Source organism: Martes martes, assembly GCF_963455335.1.
Source record: "Martes martes genome assembly, chromosome: 7".
In the NCBI taxonomy this organism is placed as follows: Eukaryota; Metazoa; Chordata; class Mammalia; order Carnivora; family Mustelidae; genus Martes; species Martes martes.
This window is the reverse complement of record NC_137894.1, coordinates 51,173,650-51,195,109: the sequence shown is the minus strand read 5'-3', so window position 1 is coordinate 51,195,109 and position 21,460 is coordinate 51,173,650. Positions and strand designations below refer to the sequence as shown.

The following is a 21,460-nucleotide window of genomic DNA, read 5'->3' as shown; positions in this document are numbered from 1 at the left end:
CTGTTTTCTGAAGCCTCCCTTCCTGGGGCTTCTGTCCTTCTGCTTTCATCCGTTTCTATCACTCCTACGACTGCTACACAGTTCTCATCTTAAAAGTGTTTTGGGCCACCCCTACATGGATTTCTTGAGCCTATCACTTCCTTATGCTGCTTTTGCTGGCACACATCCTCCCCATACTTTCAAAGAAAGGGTACTTATAAAGTAAATTTTTCAAATCTTTGCATGGTTGAAAAGGTCTAATTCTACTTTCATACCTGATTGATGGTTTCATTCTGTCTAGAATTCTAAGCTGAAAATCAGATTCAGAAATTTTCTACCATATTGAAGGGTCCAGTGTTGTTACTGAATATTCTAATGTCTTTTGAATTTTGAATACTTTCTGTGGCCTATATTTTTTTCTGTCTCTCTCAATAATTTTATAATCTTCTCAATCTCTAGGGTAGTCAAATTGCATAATAATGTGCCTTAGTTATTGTTTTCTCATCACTAGGGTGGGCACTGAGTACATCTTTTGTTTCTGGAGACTTAAATCTTCCTGCTATGAGTTTTCCTTTCAGTGTTTCTTTTAAATTCTTCCCCTCTGTCCTCTCTGTTCTCCTGGGACAAATATGATTTGAATGTTTTACCTCTTGCTTAGATTTTTCAAAATTTTTTCACATTTTTCATTTCTTTGATTTTTTAAAATTCTACTTTCATGGAGACTTCTTTGACTCTTTCAATCCTCTATTGATTTGTCTTAATTTTATTTATTACTCTTTTTATTTTATTTAGCTCCCAAAAATAGTATTTTTACTCTTTAGTTTTTTAAAGTATCATGTTCTTATTTCAGGATTGCAAATATTATCTCTGATCAATGTGAATATATCAGTGATTTTCAAAGTAATTTTTTTCTGTGTTATCCTGGATTCTACCAAATTCCTTTTGGCCTTCCTGAAGTTTCACATTTTACTTCAACATCTTTCGTGTGTTAAAGAATTTGGCACCAAAATTTTGACCAAAAGATCTGAATCAATAGAGCAGAGCTGTCTAACCATAGGCTTCTGGTCAGTCTTCCAGCAGGGAGAAAGCCATTCTATTTATGATCTCGAAAGGCGGAATGTGAAAGACTTTCCTCTAATCTAATTTCTTAATGCAAAGAAGTCAATATTCTGTTTGTGAAGCATATGCCCGTGTGAGCTTCTGAGAGTGAAAAGAGAGGATGGGAGAATGAACCATCCCTTTCTCTTAATCTCCCTATTACTGAACTCTACCATCTCCTTTACCTGGTGTCCTGGCATCTCAGATATATCAGGGATTCTGGAAGATAAATTTGTCTATTTCTCATCAGTCTCCCCCCTCAATTGCTACTTTTGAGTTAGCCTTCTCTATGTGGTCAAAGCAATTACCACATCTTTGTCTTCTCTTTTCCAAATATTTGTTGGAATCTTTTGTCTGCAGAATCTAACTTCTGTCTTGTTTTCTTTGTAACTGTGAGTATAAACTTGTTTCCCCTTTGTGGTGGTGGTTCTTGTTGCTGCTGTTCTCTTATTTAGATCTTAAAGGGGAAAGGGAAAACTAATGTAGCCCACAATTTTAAATATAGTTTCAGCATATTTATTTTTTAAATAGGTATTAACAAAGAGGATAGAACAGTCCTTTTTTGCAGAGAAGAATAATATGAAAAACATAAGGAAATGTAACAAAATGGTGATGGTGATGATGTATAAAGCCTAAGTGGAGAGAAACCATTTTAAAGAGTTTTCAGAAGTCTCACTCACCAACTGTTGTTGACATCATAGTATCCACCTCCAATAAAAGGGACAGACAGGTAAATGTAATTTCAGTGGGGTCACCATAAATAATGTCAAGTCTCTGTTACTAAGAGAAAAAGGAACAATGGATACTGAACAGGCAGGTCTGTCACAAGTATCTACCATGAATCCAGCACTGCACCATATACAGGGAGTGGAAAAGAAGTAAAATACATTATTTATACCCTTAATAAGTTGTAGCAATTAGATAAAAGCTACTAAGGGAACAAAAAACAGAAAGAAAATAACTGAAAGCATTTTATAAACTACATAGAGATGTGCTTAAGACACACAGAAAATATATGTTGGATGAAAATAATCAGGGCAGAATTTTTTAAAGATATGAGCCATGAAACAAGATCTAAAAAGTTCTTGTTTTTAGAACAAGACTGCCTTTCTCAGTCAGTAGAGCATGTGACTCGTGATCTTGAGATTGTGAGATCGAGCCCTAGGTTGGGTGTAGAGACTGTTTAAAAATAAAATCTTAGGGTGCCTGGGTGGCTCAGTGGTTGAGTGTCAGCCTCTTGGTTTCAGCTCAGGTATGATCTTAGGGTCATGAGATCAAGCCCATATCAGTCTCTGCACTCAGCCAGGAGTCTGCTTGAAGATTCTCTCCCTCTGCCCCACCTTCCATGTGCACACACACTGTCTCTCTCCCTAAAATAAGTAAAATAAACCTTAAGAAAAATAAAATATTAAAAAGTAAAAAAAAATTAATTAAAAGTTCCTCAGAATAAAATTGCCTTTTCTGAAGACTACCCAACTACTCTACCCAGCAGTTATTATATTTCTGTTTCTAAGAGAAATGGTCAGATTCCTCAAAAATATCCTTCTCCTATAACCTCATTCCGAATCCTTTAATTGTAGATTAAGAAATCTTAATTTGAATTGAAGTGGTCTATAGCAGTTAATGAGATACTGAGTTGGAGTTTTTAACTCTCCTACTCTAAAAGTAAGAAAAGATAAACCTTGACAGTATGGAAAAGTCTAATTTTAGCCCACCTAAAGACAGAAAAAGAAAATAGTCTCAAATTATTGCCTGTTCAATGAAAGCTACAGGACAGTTGAATTTTAGAGCATATTCCTTAAAATCATTAATAAGTTACAGACCGTTTAAGGTATCAGCTAATTCTCCGATTCTGCCAGTCTGATGAGCTAGCCCTTCTGCTTTTCCTTCAAGGAGAATTTGCGACTCCAAATCCGTTTCATGGCATTCTTTACATCCTCATTCCTCAGAGTGTAGATGAGTGGGTTTAACATTGGGGTGATGGTAGTATAGAACACAGACACAGCCTTATCCAGTGGGAAAGTAGTGGATGGACGCAGATAAATAAAGATACAAGGGACAAAGAAGAAAGTTACTACAGTGAAATGAGACCCACAGGTAGAGAGAGCCTTGCGCCGGCTCTCTGAAGACCGCTTGCGAAGGCTAAATAGAATGACAGTGTAGGAGGCCAGAAGAATGAGGAAACACCCCAGAGAGATGAGACCACTGTTGGCAATCACCAACATATTTACCAGGGTTGTATCAGCACAGGCAAGTTTTAGGACTGGGTGGACATCACAAAAGTAGTGGTCAATAACCCGATTATTGCAGAAAGGTAGCTGAAAGGTTAGGAAGGTCTGAACAAATGAATGACCCAGGGCTCCCAACCAGGACAGTGATGCCAGCACAATACAAACATTGGCACTCATGATGGTAGTATAACGGAGAGGTTGGCAAATGGCAGCATAGCGGTCAAAAGCCATAACGGTTAAGACAAAAATCTCAGCACAACCAAAAAAGTGGAAGGTAAACATCTGAGTTACACAGCCCCAGTAGGAAATGGTCTTTTTCTCAGAAATAAAGTCTGCAATCATCTTGGGTGCTGTGGCTGAGGAATAGGCAATGTCCACAAATGACAGGTTACTGAGAAAGAAATACATAGGTGTATGGAGCTGACGATCAGAAAAGACCGTAAGCAGAATGAGTAGATTTCCCACCATGATCACAGTGTAGAAGAGGAGGAATAAGGCAAAGAACATCAGTTGCATTCCAGGATCTTGGGAAAGTCCTAGGAATATAAACTCAGTAACATTGTTAGCCACTTCCGTGGGGACCCAAGTGATACTGGTTTGGTGGCTCTGGATCCCTGCAAAAATAAATAAATATCATAAACCACTGTAAGCATCGTAAAGTCCAACAGGAAGAGCCTTATGAAAATATTTAAGTGATGCTAGATAGTAGATGAAATTCTTCATATTTCTTGAACATAGTTAATGGGTATTTTCTTCACCATCAATTTTCTTACCACATTATTGACTCACATTGTTACTTAGGCCTATAGTTCCTTTCTCCCAAATAATGATCTAGAGAACATGAGGATTTTTTAATTTGGATTTAATGTTGTTCCATAATCTTCCTTCTTGTCTTTCTCTCTCTGCCTCTCCTCCACCCCCCCCCCATTTTTCCAGAAATTCTCTTTGGGTTGGAAAATTTTAAATTCATTATCAAGTGGATAAGTTAATTTCAGAGGGTTATGATAAATGTAAGAAGTCAGACACTGAGATGTGATGCCAAATTTCTTAGGTGAATCTTTTTTAATATAATGTACACAGATCAACCTTAGAAGAATGACATTCTATTTTATCAAGTGAGAAAGATTGTTTTAATTTCTAAATTAAGTTAGGAATTTCAGTACAATTAAAAATTAAGTCATTTTAGTGATGAAGAACAACAGATACAGAGGCTTCCTGCTCACCAGTAACCCATGCTTGCAAATCAAATTGGGGGAGTTTGAGTCCTAAACCTTGGTCTGCATGTGAAAATTCCATTTTGCTTGCCAGTAAGGAGTATCTGAGTGGTCAAGCTATATAGAAAAATACTTTTCCCTGTGTTGCTCTAAAGAGTTGAAAAGTTTAAAACTTATTGAGACTCAGTTCTTTTACCTTAAAAAAGCCCTCTCTGTGTAATTATAGGTAAGCATCAGGAATAAGATTTCACATACAGATAATGCTATAAATGATAATTAAAGAATAATTGTTTAATACCATTTTATAAAGTATATATGGGGATCCTGAAGGCATACAGATCAAAATATTGGTTAAAAATTATCAGGGAAGAATTCCTGAAAGAGATAAATCATGAGACAAGATCTAAAGAAGCTCCTCAGGATAAAAATGGCTTTTCTGAAGCATTGCCAATTACTAGCTATCTTCCATATTTGTTAGGAACACCTCTTTACTGCCTGGATAGTGGAAGCTGAGTAATTTAAGATTGAGCATCCTTACCTTATTGGATTAGCATCCTTATTAGATTAGTTTAAGTAAATCAATTTATTCTTTCTGAATCTCAGTTTTCTCATTTATAAAGGATGGGTGATATAGTCATTTTACTCCACAAAGCTGCTGCGGAAATAGAATGAGATCATTTGTGTAACTTTCTTTTTGTATTTATGAGGTGGCTTACTTTGTAATTTGAATCTGTGAAGTGGGATCTTTCTACTTAGTAGAAATTTTAATTTGATCTATTCATCTATTATATAAAAATTATATAGACAATATATAGATTGTCTATAGACAATAGAAATAGAAAATATTGAAATTCATCCATGATTTTATTCCTGAGATAATAAACTATAATATCTATCCATTTCCATTGAAGACATATTCTTAACAGCAGTAATACTGGTAGTAAACATTTACTAAGCACTTTACTATCTGCAGGATTGTGTGATAAACTATTAGGATATGTCCCCTTATTCTATACTCACAGCAACATTGTAATTTCTATCTCCATTTTAAAGAGCACCAAATTTTTAAGAGTTTAGGTAAATCATCCAGTATAACAGTCAGTGAAGAGACTGGTATTTAAATGGAGTCATCCTAATTCCAAAACCCACACAATACATACCCTTAAATAAATGAAAAAGGGGTAGAAAGATAAGTAAATAGATGACAATGATAGATGATAAATAGGTGATAGATAGATGATAGAAAAGCAGATGGATAAACTTCTCATGAAAAATAATTTCATTAAAAATAATCAAATGCTCTCTTATGTTGCAAAGTACTTTGATTAAAGAATGTGTTCCATTAAAATGTTTGAACAGTCTGGGGCAGGGTCACTCAGTTGGTTAATCGACTGCCTTTGGCTCAGGTCATGCTCTCAGGGTCCTGAGATTGAGTCCTGCATTGGGCTCCCTACACAGCAGGGAGCTTGCTTCTCCCTCTGCCTCTGTCTCTCCCCCTGCTTGTGCTCTTTCTCTGTCAAATAAATAAAATCTTTAAAAAAAAATCTTTGAACATTCTGACACTGTATCACCAAAGCTAAATTGTGTTCAGTAATAACTAATTGACAGAATCATAAGGGTTGAAAAAACATTTAGGTAATAATAGAAAACACTTATATTGTATTTACTATGTTCTAAGTATTGTTGTAAGTGGTAGTAATTCACTTAATTCTCATAACATTCATACAGTATAGGCTATCATCATCATCCCCACTTTAGAAATGAGGAAACTGAAGCATGGAGAACGTGCATAACTTGCCCAGGGTCACAGAGAAAGGTAACTGGCAGAGTTGGTATCTTAACCTAGGCAATAGAACTCCAAAATTTATTTTCTTAATGAATTTGCACACTGCTGGGCTGTGGACATCAAAGTCAGTATATCTTCTTTCTCATTTGAAAGCCTTAAACTTTCTGTAATAGTCAAAAGACACCATTTCTGCTACTCATGAATTTTTTCTGAAAAGCTATATATAGTTCTTATAGGCAGAGACCACAGTTGCTACTGGCAAGATCATCAAAACATTGATTCTGTGTCCAACTTAGCTTAAACTTACAATGAGAATGCAATGAGTGATGTGATTCTAATCATTAATCTTGACATTATTTCAGTGACTGTGGTGACAACCAAATAGATGAGGCCCACATGTAAACAGCAATCACTGTTCCAGAGGAGAGTCAGGGACACCTCTCCAAAGAAGGTCTTCACTGAGTGGAATTTTGAAAGTTAACCTGATGATGAAGAGGACTGCAGGGGGAGGACACAGAAAAAAAAGACAGGGCAGAAAGGATGTTTTAGGCCTAGTGGATTAGGATATAGGAATAAAAACGGTATAAATTATCATGGCATCCCCTCTGAGAAATGCCAACAGGTTTGATACAATTCATCACAGAATCCATGAAGAGAAGTGTCAGGAAGTAAGGCTAAAAAGGAAGAGGAGTTAAGTTTGAGGAGTTGGAATTTATCAGGAATGATTTGGGGGATCAAAAAGAAAGATGACTGCTACAGCAGGAGGGCAGTGGGAATGGGAGGTACTAGAGAGTAGTTGCTATGAAGAAGCCTGAAACCCAGCTTTCCTAGATTCAAATTCAAGCTCCCCTATTAGCTCACACTATGACTTCAGGGAAGTTACTTAACTTTGCTTTGCCTCAGTTTTCTCCAGGGTTAAAAGTGGATAAGAATAGTATACACCACATAAGTGCTGTATGGGTTAGAACTGTATCACATATGAAGCACTTATATACATAGCATACTGTAAGTGAATATTTAATTACCACCACCCATCTTAGTGATGAGAGAACATGCTGAATGAAAAGAGGGATAAAGTCTGGATAGGAGTCATCTTAGGACGTTAAACTCCTTACTATATTCACCTCCAAATTCCCATTTATATGCATTTGCATGTGCTCCGTATTTAGAAAAGGTATCTACTGCTGACACTCACCCTCTCAAATATGTTCTGTGTCAGGAATAGTATCAGAATACAGTCCGTATTCTTTTGTTTAATCAGTTAATTAGCATATAGTGTATTATTAGTTTCAGAGGTAGAGTTTAGTAATTCATCAATTGCATATAAAACCCAGTGCTCATTACAAGAAGTGCCCTCCTTAATGTCCATCACACAGTTATCCCAACCCCCCTACCAAACTCCCCTCCTCATATTAATTATATACAAATATAATTATATATTAATTATATAATTTAATCATAATTAATTACATATATAATTAATAATGATAACCTCATATTAATTAATGGACATAAAAGCAACAAGTTACCAATAAATCTAAGTCATTACCATTTCAGTGAAAGAATTGCAGAAGCATCAGTATCAAATGTCTGAACATTGTGGACCAGGGCCTGTATGGGATGGATCATTTCCACTGGTCCATCCACGTTCTTAGGTCAGATTTAGTCTCTCAGATAATGCCAAAGAATATATACTAGCTATAATGGTGTTAAAGAAATAAGACTGCTCCCTTATTTCACTCCATAAGCCCACCTAAATTATTTCAAATCAAACAAATTACAAGACTGCAGTTCCTTGAAATCCTCTGGGAAAGAGATTTAGTCTTTAGTTTATTCTGTGAGTGAACTGCAAGGAAAAGAGATAAAAAACTCTGGATCTCCTTCCTAACATGAAGTTCCCTCCCACAGCTAGTTCTTTGTGCAATAGTGTCCTTGACTTCCATACCCCTCATAGAGACATTATGATGACACACATACATGTTTTCATGTCTCTGGTCACTTGACATCATTTTATTACCTGTCAATCCTTTGAGCTTTTACCTATAGAAACATTTAAAGTCCCAATTTATCCTGTTCTCCTAACTGTCCACAACTGAGGAAGTAACTTACTAAGTAGAACTACTAAGTGGAACTGAGAAATAGGGAACAATAATCTGGATAAGCAAACTCTTAAAAAAAAAATCTGCACATGTGTAAATGTAACACAATGTAGACTTTTCAAAGTAACATCTATATCATCTTCTACATTTCACACAGCACCAATATTTATTTATCCTTTCAACTAAAAAATATTTGTGGAGCACTTTCTCTGTGTCTGGTATTCTGCTGTGAACATAACAAGACAAATAAAACCTAATACCTGACATAAAATCTTTCATTTTAGAGTAGTGCCTTTAAAAGGCCTTCTCAAATCATCTTAGACTGGATCATAACTTATGTAAAATCCTATACTTATATAGATGAAAAATAACTTTAGTGATCCCTTGACTTTATTTTATTCATCTAACCATTGGTGAAAGCAGTGAAGTGCAGGGAGGAAACAATTATCTAGGCTGCACTGTTAGTGTCAAACTAGAACTAAATTCCAATTGAAATAATATTGATACACTTTAAATTATAGTAAACCATTTCCTAAACTACTGAATATAATTATTAGAACAGATGTTGTAATTGGGTGAAGAACTTAAAGATTCCTTTTTATCCCTGAATATAATTTGAAACAATGAAAACTGCCCTTGCTTCTTCCCCTGGTTGTTAACTTATCAATACAAATGGGAAACTTACGCTGGGTATCTTCTTGAGTCTGGTCCCACGACATGGATTTGGACAATCTGAGATCTTCTTGGATCAATAAAACTTTCTGAGATGGAAAAGGGATCTGTACCTAGATGTTCATGCTAAAAGATTGAAATCGGTATAAGAATGCTTCTCTTATGTGTGTGCCGAATTTCACAAAAGGATTATACCTACAGCCTGAGAAGGGATCTTATGTTATTGATCCTCTCCCTCTCTCTCTCTCCTCTCAGAAGATTTAATGAACTTATAGCCATGCCATGGCTTCTGAACTGGACTGCAAGACTTTATTTCTATATTCCTGGATGTCAAGAGAGAGATTCTGCCAGCAATCTTTATGCATCACCACAGCCCTGAGGGAATGGCTAGACAGGTGATTAGGTAGCATCAGAGAGTATTGTTAGGCAGAGAAAATGCAAGTATAATCACCACTAAGGAAGACCTTGTAAAACTATATTAAAGGCTAATTTGTAAATTACTAGTTAAAAATATGTAGGCCATTTTTACAGCTTTGCACAATTTATGCAAAGTTGGTGCAAGAGAAGGTGGATGATGCTCAGTATCACAATATTGCACCACCAGCCCAAGTATAGTAGTTTATGAAACTATTAAACTGTTTTCAGTTAAAATCATTTTAAAATTTGCTAAAGCTCAGATGGGTGGGGAGGCAAGATAGTGAAAGGGAGGAGACCTCATTTCATCTTGTCCCTTGAATTTAGCTAGATAATTATCAAACCAGACTGAACACCCATGAATTCAATCTGAGATGTAAGAAAAGAATATCTGGAATCCTTTTTTGCAAGATAGGAGGTATGGAGAAATGAATCTGAGGGGATATATCAGCTCAATGGTAGGGAGAAAGGCCTCAGTAAGCCAGCTACCAGAATGTGATAAAGGCACCAGAGAGGGCAAAATCAGAACCCTTAGAAATGTGCTTTAGTGAGAGACATCTCTGCCTGAAAGGTGCTCAGGTGGTGAAACAGGAGATAGGGTAGATTTCTGGGTGGGACACTGTGGTCTCAGGATCCCCAGAGTCACAGAAAAGATAGGGGTTCCTGAACTGATGGAGTTCCCAACATTGGAACAGGGAAACTGGTTATGGCCAGTGAGACAGGGAAACTGGTTATGGCCATGACTGGGTCAGTTGACTGCTTTCTGCACTGGGATCCTGGGAAGGACAGAAATGCAGGGACCCTCCACCTTTTCCTGGGGTGGTGGGGTGGAGGTAGAGCAGGTGCATACATGACCAGGAAACAGCTCTCAGTGCCTGGGGACCCTGTAAAGTACAGTAAATGAGTGACCCTCTGCTTTCCCTGGGAGGATTGTGTGGGTGCACACGTGGAGGAGTCTGCAGAGTTTGGCACACACAAAAGTGAGGGCCACTTATCCCTGAGGGTTTACTAAAGATGGGACAATGATCTTTTGGTTCTGGGGCTGGAAATCCAAGCATGGCCATTTTTATTTTGATTCTCTAAAGGGGTCCTGAAAGCTTTCAGGGAACAAAAGCCACACACAGCAAACAAACAGCTTACACTGAACCCAGCCCCTGGCAAAGGGTGGTGCATCTCTGCTCAAAGGTTTCTGAGAATCAGCACAGCAGGCACCTCCCCCAGAAGACCAACTGGAAGAACAATTGAACAGCAAGTTTACCAACAACACAAGACAGTAAAACTCCAGTGCTAGACAAAATAGTATTTGGAATTCAAGGTTTTCTTTCATGATTTGTTTATCTTTCATTTTAAAATTTTCCATTTCTTTTTTTTTCTTTTTGTTCTATTCAACTTGTTTCTCATTTTACCAACTTTTTGTTTTTAAGTATTTTGACTTTCATCTTTCACATTTATATTTTATAGATAAATTCTTCATTTTTGGTTCCTTTCACTCTATTCAATTTTATTTTTTTATGTATGAATGTTTTGCTTTCTTTACAATTTTGGGATTTACTGTCTTCTAACAGAGAGACCAAAATACACTCAGGACCAAGTGGATCACCCTGGTTTGTCCACCCTGTGAGATTATTCTCTCTTGCAACCCCCCCCCCCTTTTTTTTTCTCTTGTTCTTTGTTCGTTGATTTTTTTTTCTCTTTTTTTTATTTTCTGGTTTCTGACCTATTCAGATTTGTTCAGTGTGTACTTTGCTTGGGTAATGGTTGATATTTTTGATAGTGCTCACTCATTCATCCATTCTTCTCTGCAACAAAATCATTAGAAGGAGGAATTCACAACAAAATAAAGAACCAGAGCTAAAACTCTCTGCCACAGATCTAATCGATATGGATATAAATAAGATGTCAGAGATGGAATTCAGGATAACAATTATAAAGTTACTAGCTGGGACTGAAAAAAAGACAAGACAATAGAGTGATAAAACACAATAAATGAAATAAAAAGAAGACAATTGATAAAAGACAATAGAGAATCTCTTAGTGCAGAAATTATATCTAATCAGGCCAAAATTAAAAAGTGTTCTGAGATACAGCCTAATTGGATGCTGTAACAACTAGGGTAAATAAGAAGAACACAGAGAAAATGACACAGAAGACAAGTTGATGGAAAGTAAGGAAGATGAGGAAAAGAGAGAAACACAACTAATGGACCATGAGGGGAGGCATCAAGCAATCAGCAATACCATAAAATGAAACAATATCAGAATTATTGTAGCACCCAAGAAGGAAGAAATAAAGAAAAGACTAGAAGGTATAATTGAGCAAATCATAGCTCAGAACCTCCCTAATCTGGGGAAGGAAACGCATTCATGTCCAAGAGGTAGAGAAGACCTCTCCCCCCACCAAAAAAAAAAAAAAATCAACACCCTAACATATAATAGTGAAACTTGAAAATTTCAGAGATAAAGAGAAAATTCTGAAAGCACCTCGAGACAAGAGGTTCCTAACCTATAGGGGTAGTAAGATTAGACTGTATCAAACCTATCCATAGAGAATTGGCAGACCAGAAAACAGCAGTATGATAATATTCAGGGTACTAACTGAGAAAAAAAAAATGCAGCCTAGAGTGATTTATCCAGCATGGCTGTCATTCAGAGTGGAAGGAGAGATAAAGAGCTTCCAGAACAGACAGAAACTGAGAGAGTAGTTGACCACCAAGCCAACCCTGCAAGAAATATTAAGGGGATCCTATAAACAAAGAAAGAGCCCAAGAGTAACACAGACAAGAAAGAAACAGAGACAATCTACAGAAACAGGGACTTTATAGGTAATACAATGGCCCTAAATTCATATCTTCCAATAGTTACTCTGAATGTAAATGGGCTAAGTGCTCCTATCAAAAGATACGGAATATCAGATTGGATAGAAAAACAAGACCCATCCATATGGTGTAGACAAGAGACTCATTTTATACCTAAAGACACTTTCAGACTGAAAGTGAGGTGGTAGAGAACAATTTATCATGCTAATGGACCCTAAGAAAAAGCTGGGATTGCAATCCTTATAGCAGAAAAATCAGATTTTAAACCAAAGACTGTAGGAAGAGATGAAGGGAACACTATAACACATTTAAAGGGTCTACTTAATAAGAAGACCTAACAATTATGAATATTTATCCTCCTAATTTGGGAGCAGCTAATTATATCAACCAACTTATAACCAAATTAAATAAATAGATTTATAATAATACCTAATAGCAGAGGACATCAACACCCCACTCACAGCAATGGACAGATCATTGAAGGAGAAGATCAACAAGGAAACAAGGGTTTTGAATGATACAGTGGACCAGATGGACTTCACAGATTTATACAGAACATTCCATTCTAAAGCAGCAGAATACACTTTCTTCTTGAGTGCACATGGAACTTTCTCCAAAATAGGTCACATAATGGCTCTCAACCAATACCCAAATGTTGAGATTATTCCCTCCATGTTTTCAAACCACAATTTTTTGATACTTGAAATCAATCACAAGAGGAAATTTGGAAGGAACTCAAACACTTGGGGGTTAAAGAGCATCCTACTAAAGAATGAATGGGTCAACCAGGAAATTAAAGAAGCATTAAAAAAAATTCATGGAAACAAAGGAAAATGAAAACACAACTGTTCAAAAACTTGGGATACAACAAAGATAGTCCCAAGAGGGAAGTATATACCAATACAAGCCTTTCTCAAAAATTAGAAAAATCTCAAATACACAAGCTAACCTTATACCTAGAGGAGCTCAAAACAAAACAAAACAAAACAAAATAAAACAAAACAAAAACCAGCAAATAGAACCTAAACCAAGCAGAAGATGAAAAATAATAAAGACTAGAGCAGAAAACAATGAAATAGAAATCAGAAGAACGGTAGAACAGGTCAATGAAAAAAAAAAAAAAGCTGGTTCTTTGAAAGAATTAATAAGATCAATAAACTCCTCACCAGACTTATCATAGAGAAAGAGAAAGGACCCAAATTAACAAAGTCATGAACGAAAGAAAACAGATCAAGACCAACACCAAGGAAATACAAACAACTTTAAGAACATATTATGAGCAATTATATGCCAACGAATTAGGCAATCTGGAAGAAATTCATGTATTCCTGGAAACTTATAAACTACCAAAACTGTGGGATGCCTGAGTAGCTCAATCAGTTAAGCAACTGCCTTTGACTCAGGTCAGGATCCCATGGTCCTGGGATCGAGCCCCACGTCAGGCTCCCTGCTCAGCAGGGGAGTCTGCTTCTCCCTCTTCCCCTACTCATGCTCTTTCTCATTCACTCTCTCTCTTTCAAATAAATAAATAAAATCTTAAAAAAAAATACCAAAACTGAAACAGGAAGAAAGAGAAAATCTGAACAGACCAATAACCAGCAAGAAAATTGAAGCAGCAATAAAAAACCTCCCCCCAAAAAAAGAGTCCAGGGACAAACGGCTTCCCGGGGGAATTCTACTGAACATTTGAAGAGGAGTTAATACCTACTCTATTGAAGCTGTTTCAAAAAATAAAAATGAAGGAAAACTTCCAGACTTGTTCTATGAGGCCAACATTACCTTGATCCCCAAACTAGACAAGGACCCCACCAAAAAGGAGAATTACAGACCAATATCCCTGATGAATATGGATATAAAAATTCTCACCAAGATAATAGCCAATAGGATCTAATGGTACATTAAAGGCTTATTCACCACAACCAAGTGGGATTTATTCCTGGGACTCAAATGTGTTTCAATATTTGCAAATCAGTCAAAGAGATACACTACATAAATAAAAGAATAGACAAGAACCATATGATCTTTTTAATAGATGCTGAAAAAGCATTTGACAAAGTACAGCATTCTTTCTTGAATAAAACTCTTCACAGTCTAGGGATAGAGGGAACATATCTCAATATCATAAAATCCATCTATGAAAAGCCCACAGCAAATATCATTCTCAATGGGGAAAATCTGAGACCTTTTTCCCTATCAGGAACATGACAGGGATACCCACACTCATCACTGTTCAACATATACTAGAAGTCCTAGTCCCAGCATTCAGATAACAAAAAAAGAAATAAAAGGCATTCAAATTAGCAAATAAGTCAAACTCTCACTCTTCCCAGATGACATGATACTTTATATGGAAAACCCAAAAGACTCCACCTCAAAATTGTTAGAACTCATACAGTAATTGAGCAATGTGGCAGGATGTAAAATTAATACACAGAGGTCAGTTGCATTTCTACACACTAACAACAGGACAGAAGAAAGAGAAATTAAGGAACTGATGCCATTTATAATTGCACCAAAAACCATAAGATACCTAGGAATAAACCTAACCAAAGAGGTAAGGGATCTGTACTCTAAAAACTACAGACCACCTATGAAAGAAATAGAGGAAGACACAAAGAAATGGCAAAACATTCCATGTTCATGGATTGGGAGAATAAATATCATTAAAATGTCTATGCTACCCAGAGCAATCTACACATTTGATGCAATCCCTAGTAAAATACCATTGACATTTTTCACAGAGCTGGAACAAATAATCCTAAAATGTGTATAAAACAAATAAAAGACCCCAAATAGCCAGAGGAATGTTGAGAAAGAAAACCAAACTGGGGGGATCACAATGCCAGACTTCAAGCTATATTACAAAGCTATAATCATGAAGACAGTATGGTATGGCACAAAAACAAACACACAGATCAATGGAACAGAACAGAGACCCAGAAATATACCCTCAATGCTATGGCTAACTAATCTTCGACAAAGCAGGAAAGAATATACATTGGGAAAAAGACAGTCTCTTCAACAAATGGTTTTGGGAAAACTGGACAGCCACATGCAGAAAAAATGAAACTGGATCATTTTCTTACAGCATATAGAAAGATAAAGTCAAAATGAATGAACCATCTAAAGGTGAGACGGGTATTCATCAAAATCCTAGAGAAGAACACAGGTAGCAATCTCTCCAACCTCAACACAGCAACTTCTTACTAGACCTGTCTACAAAGGGAAGAGACAAAAAAGCAAAAATGAACCAGTGGGACTTTATCAAGATTGGAAGTTTCTACATAACAAAGGAAACAGTCAACAAAACCAAAAGACAACAGACAGAATGGGAGAAGATATTTGCATATGACAGATTAGATAAAGGGCTAGTATCCAAAATCTATAAAGAACTTAACAAACTCAACACTCAAGGAATAATCCAATCAAGAAATGGGCAGAAGAGGGGCTCCTGGGTGGCCAGTGGGTTAAAGCCTCTGCCTTTGCTTGGGGCATGATCCCAGGGTTCTGGGATCAAGCCCCATATCGGGCTTTCTGCTCAGCAGGGAGCCTGCTTCCTCCTCTCTCTCTGTCTCTCTGCCTACTTGTGATCTCTGTCTGTCAAGTAAATAAATAAAATCTTTAAAAAAAGAAAAAAGAAATGGGCAGAAGACATGAACAGACATTCCTCCAAAGAAGACATACAAATGGCCAAAAGACACATGAAAAAATGTTCAACATCACTTGGCATCAGGGAAATACAAATCAGAACCACAATGAGATACCACCTCACACCAATCAGAACAGCTAAAATTAACAAGTCAGGAAATAAGAGATGCTGGCGAGGATGAGGAGAAACAGGAACCCTCCTACACTGTCAGTAGGAATGCCAGCAGAGATAGCTACTCAGGAAAACAGTATGAAGTTTCCTTTAAAAGTTGGAAATAGAGCTATCCTATGACCCAGGAATCACCCTACTGGGTATTTACCCTAAAGATATAAATGTAGTGATCCAAAGGGGCAAGTGCACCTGAATGTTTGCACCAGCAATGTTCACAATAGCCAAACTATGGAAAGAACCTAGATGTCCATTGACAGATGAATGGATAAAGAAGATGTGGTATATATATACAATGGAATACTATGCAGCTGTCAAAAGAAATGAAATCTTGCCAAAATTAACAAGACAGTAAACAAGTGTCAGAGAGGATGAGGAGAAAGGGGAACCCTCTTCCACTGTTGGTGGGAATGCAAGTTGGTGCAGCCACTTTGGAAAACAGTGTGGAGATTCCTTAAGAAACTAAAAATAGAGCTACCCTGTGACCCTGAAATTGCACTACTGGGTATTTACCCCAAAGATATAGATGTAGTGAAAAGAAGGGCCCATCTGTACCCCAATGTTCATAGCAGCAATGGCCACAGTCGCTAAACTGTTGAAAGAGCCAAGATGCCCTTCAACCAACAAATGGATAAAGAAGATATGGTCCATATATACAATGGAGTATTATGCTCCATCATAAAGGATGAATACCCAACTTTTGTATCAACATGGATGGGACTGAAGGAGATTATGCTGAGTGAAATAAGTCAAGCAGAGAGAGTCAATTATTGTATGGTTTCATTTACTTGTGGAACATAAGGAATAATACAGAGGACATTGGGTGAAGGAGAGAAGTGAGGTGGGGGGAAATTGGAGGGGGAGACAAACCATGAGAGACTGTGGACTCCGAGGAACAAACTGAGGGTTTTGAAGGAGAGGGGGTTGGGTGCTGGGAGGGCCTGGTGGGTTTTTTTTTTTCCATTTTATTTTATTTTATTTCTTTTCAGTATTAAGGAGGGCATGTATTGCATGGAGCATGGGGTGTGGTGCATAAACAATGAATCTTGGAACACTAAAAAAATAAAATTAAATTTCAAAAAAAAAAAGGAAAATATGATAAAGTTGGGATATTCTGTATTTTCCCTTTTACTCTTAACTGTTTCAGAAACTGTCCATCAAATATGGGGTAAAGTGTAATTAAAAGAAAATACAGAATGATATGTATGCGACATAAATTTTTGACATGGAAAAAAATTTTGAAACTACTTTAGTTTACTTTATCCACGTTTTAATGGATCAATTTTAACAACATATATGTTTTACTTCCAAGGCTATCACTTCATCTGGAAAGTTTGACAAGCGATTATTCTCTACATGCTTACCATCTATAAAATGATTATTTTAAAAAATTTCACTTCATGGGACACCTGGCTGGCTCATTTCGTAGAGCATGTGACACTAAATCTAAGGGTTGTGAGTTTGAACTTCACAGGGGGATAGAGATTAAATTTTTTTTTTAAATAAAATCTTTAAAAAAAAAATTTAAATCCTTAGGCTCCTTCACTAGGTATTGTATGTATGTGATGAATCACTGAATTCTACTCCTGAAGCCAATATTGTACTGTATGTTAACAAACTAGAATTTAAATTAAAATTTAATAAATAAAATAAAATAAAAATCCTCAGACTCCTTGAATTTCTACACCAGACATGGCAGTGTCAGAAGACCAAGCATGACCCTCAGTCCCCAGCCTACCTCTTCTCTTGGCTCTAAATCCCAACACAAGAGGTCTCTCATGTATGAACATGGACTCTGTCACCCAGATTTCCAGGCTTTGTCCACTCAGTTTACACACAGTGCCCTCAGCCTAAGAGTTACCATACCAGTGTAGGCATTGCCCTCAGGAGGATAGCACCAAAGGAGAAGCTCAGGCAGGCCCTGGAAATAGTCTCAGGGCATTAGAGAAGGGAACTCTGGAGATGAATAGCATTCATGTACAGTCTGACAAACAGAAATGTTAGCAGCTTATTAATAAAGAGAATTTTAATAGATGATTAAGTAAGTATTGAAAATGCCAAAGGGAATATACATAATTCTTGCTTTTCTGAATATATCAATTCTTGCTTTTCTGAATGATATCAATCCCAGATATCAACAGGACAAAGCAAATGATATCCCAAGACTCTAAATTTTGCTATGAAAGAGGGACATTAGAAAAAGGGATGTTGTGGCCTACTAATATATAAAGAAAGCTTGGAGTTTTGGGTCCCTGCAATGTGCCTTGCTGACTACACAGTACCACTTAAATAAACTCATACAACTACTCTCTGGCTGACAGTGTCCTCTCTCCTATAGGCAAAAGACTTCTATAGAAATGCTGTGGAGTGAAAGAGGAGAATGTGATCCATACCAGGGATGGTAAGGAAAGTGTGATCCACACAGGGATGCCAACCCCCCCCCTCACTCATCTTAGTAAGAAATCATCCAAGCTCTTACATGAGCACAGGTATTGCAATTTACCTAGCAATCCTATTATTTGGTGGAGTTTCAGATATTCTTTTCTTGAGTTATGTTTTTCAGCTAAGTAATTTTAAAAGCCTCTCCATCACAACTGACTAGGAAATAAGTGAGCAAATATAAAAATATTGCTAAAAGCCCATCGTTATATTATTGTTTAGTGAACAGAATTAATACATTTCCAGAGATATAAGAAGGTGCAAGGATCCTAATGTCAGAAATAGATAACCTTAAATATAAATGCTTTTGTGTATCTTTTTAGTGATCTCCTCAATATGGAGATCTTCTGTAGATAAAGAAGAAAATATTAATTAGTCCATCTAATTGAGACAAAGACTTTCTGGAAAGAAAAATATTAGTTCAATCTTAATTATCCAAAGTTCCTAGATTTCTTGTGTGATCATACTTTTTTTTTTTTTTTTTGAGTGATCTTGTGAAAGTCACTTAAGAAATCTGAGTTCAGGACATCTAGATGGCTCAGTGGATTGACTACCAAACTCTTGATTTGAGTTGATGTCATGATCTCAGGGTTGTGGGGTTGAATACTTCATTGGGCTCCACACTAGGCAAAGAGTTTGCCTGAGATTCTCTCTCTCTCTCTTCCTCTATCTAAAATAAATCAACCTTAAAAAAAAAGAAAAAAGAAATCCCAGCTCATTTGTAAAATATTACCTACTTCTATATCTATCTTTGAGACTTAAAGGTAATAACTATGAGTACTTTAAACTACAGTTCATTTCTTTTTTTTCCCCTCCCTTTACAGATCAGAGCTCTTAAATATCACAACCAGTTGAAGAGCCAGCTTATACACTTATCCCCTGCTGTAACTCCACTTAAAGAAATTCGAGGGGAATAGGATATCTCTTCTAGAGAAGTCTTCAGGGAAGAAAACTGGGAGTTTCCAACACCTGGCACTCCCAGACTTTCGTGCCTTCACATGTAAACTTCACAAAGAGCATGCTCACTTACCTGTACTGAACTCAAGTGCATTTCTAAAATTTGGCACAATATATAACACAGTCCCTAGGTGAACTTTAATAGGTAGGGTGGTTAGGGCTGTTTTCAGGCTTTCTTGGAGACAGGACAAAAGGGACTTACACTGCTTCAGAAGAGACTCTGATGGACATCAGAAGGAACCTCCTGACATAGGAGTTGTTACACCGAGATGAGGAAGACAAAAAAGGAGATAGGGTACCTTCTGTCATTTGAAGAGAATTTAAAAGTGAAATGACATAAATCAAAGAAGACTTGTTATAGACAAAGGGTAGAAGGGTTGATCTTTCAAGGTGTCCTCTTGAACCTACTACTCAATTTCTGGACCAACAAACTCCCCTTCTTAATATTTAACATGCAACAAAGCCACCATGCCTCAATAGCAATCAACAGCAATGCATTATAATTTTGATGCCAAAGTCATTGAATTTGTTTCATGCATATACCCGTATAGGATGGGTTAAGGATGTCCCAAGAAAGTTATGCTTTCTAAATCACCTCTTCCTGTTCATCCTTTAATATGGCAGAAGGATGCCACATGCTTTTTTTCTCAGCTTCCTCATGGCTGTCTTCATTTCAGCATTTCTGAGTGTGTAGATGAGAGGGTTCAACATTGGAGTGATCACTGTGTAAAAGACGGAGAACACTTTATCCACAGAGAAGCTGCAGAAAGGCCTCAGGTAGATGAAAACACATGGCACAAAGATCAGGCTGACCACTGTTAGGTGGGAGGCACAGGTAGAGAGTGCCTTGTTCTGGCCTTGGCGGAAGCGAGTTCTGAGGGTGATCAGGATGATGGCATAAGAGAATAGCAAGACCAAGAAACAAACAAGAGATAGCAGACCACTGTTTGAGACCATCAGCACCTCTACTACATATGTGTCCATGCATGGTAGCTTGATGACCTGTGGGACATCACAGTAGAAGTTGTCCAGTTCATTGGGGCCACAGAAGGGCAGCTGGATCACCAGCATGACCTGTGTGATAGAGTGGATGAATCCCCCACACCAACAGGCAAAAACCAACTGAAAGCACAGCTGGCGATTCATGACTGTCAGGTAGTGCAAAGGATTACATATGGCAACGTACCTATCATAGGCCATGACTGTCAGCAGAAACATCTCACTGGCTCCCAGAAAGTGCAAGAAGTAGATCTGGGCCAAGCATCCTGAAAAAGAGATGATCTTCCTTTGCTGTAGAAAATCTCCTAACATCTTAGGCACAGTAACACAGCTCAGGCACAGGTCAATGAAGGACAAATGGCCCAAAAAATAGTACATAGGAGATTGGAGCAGGCGGGCATCAGCTCTCACTGTCACCATTATCAGAAGGTTTCCCAGAACAACAGTCACATAAAATAACAAAAATATTAAGAAGAGAAACAGCTGTAGCTCCCAGGAGGATGATAGGCCCAGAAGAACAAATTCTGTCACCTTGGAGTCATTTCTTTTTTTCATAAAGTCAAGAATACCAAGTGACCTAGAGAAAAAAGAATTAAATTGGAAATGGCAATATATATGAGTTATAAGATTTTGAGATTATGTTTATAGACATACTCCAAGATGAAAAACATAAGGTCTGTGAGGTAGGAAATATACATTCCTGTATGAATTGAAAGAGGAAGTTTGCATACCTTCTGACTCTTCCTTCCTATAATACTTTTAAGTTGCATTTGCAGCAAGCTAGGAAGGGAGAGAGACAATGAACTGTGCATGATGTGATGAGAACATGAAAATCATTCCATTTTTTTTAAAGATTTTATTTATTTATTTGACAGACAGAGATCACAAGTCGGCACCAAGGCAGGCGGGGGGGGGGGGGGAAGCAAGCTCCCAGCTGAGC

The 21,460-nt window shown here is 37.2% G+C and overlaps 2 protein-coding genes across 2 annotated transcripts; both read right to left on the bottom strand.

Moving 5' to 3' along the window:
• Window positions 1–2,945: 2,945 nt before the first annotated feature.
• LOC308346630 (olfactory receptor 4S2-like) lies at window positions 2,946–9,126 on the bottom strand (the record flags this gene model as incomplete). The annotated part of the gene is made up of 2 exons (XM_080809693.1): window positions 2,946–3,922; window positions 9,093–9,126. 2 exons carry the CDS (start codon window positions 9,124–9,126, stop codon window positions 2,946–2,948), a joined length of 1,011 nt encoding a protein of 336 aa, XP_080665819.1.
• An 11,000-nt stretch (window positions 9,127–20,126) lies between these two features.
• On the bottom strand, window positions 20,127–21,075 carry LOC308346793 (olfactory receptor 4Q3-like; the record flags this gene model as incomplete). The annotated part of the gene is given in 2 exon segments (XM_080809838.1): window positions 20,127–20,165; window positions 20,167–21,075. Coding segments are annotated over 2 exon segments (948 nt in total).
• Window positions 21,076–21,460: the final 385 nt, after the last annotated feature.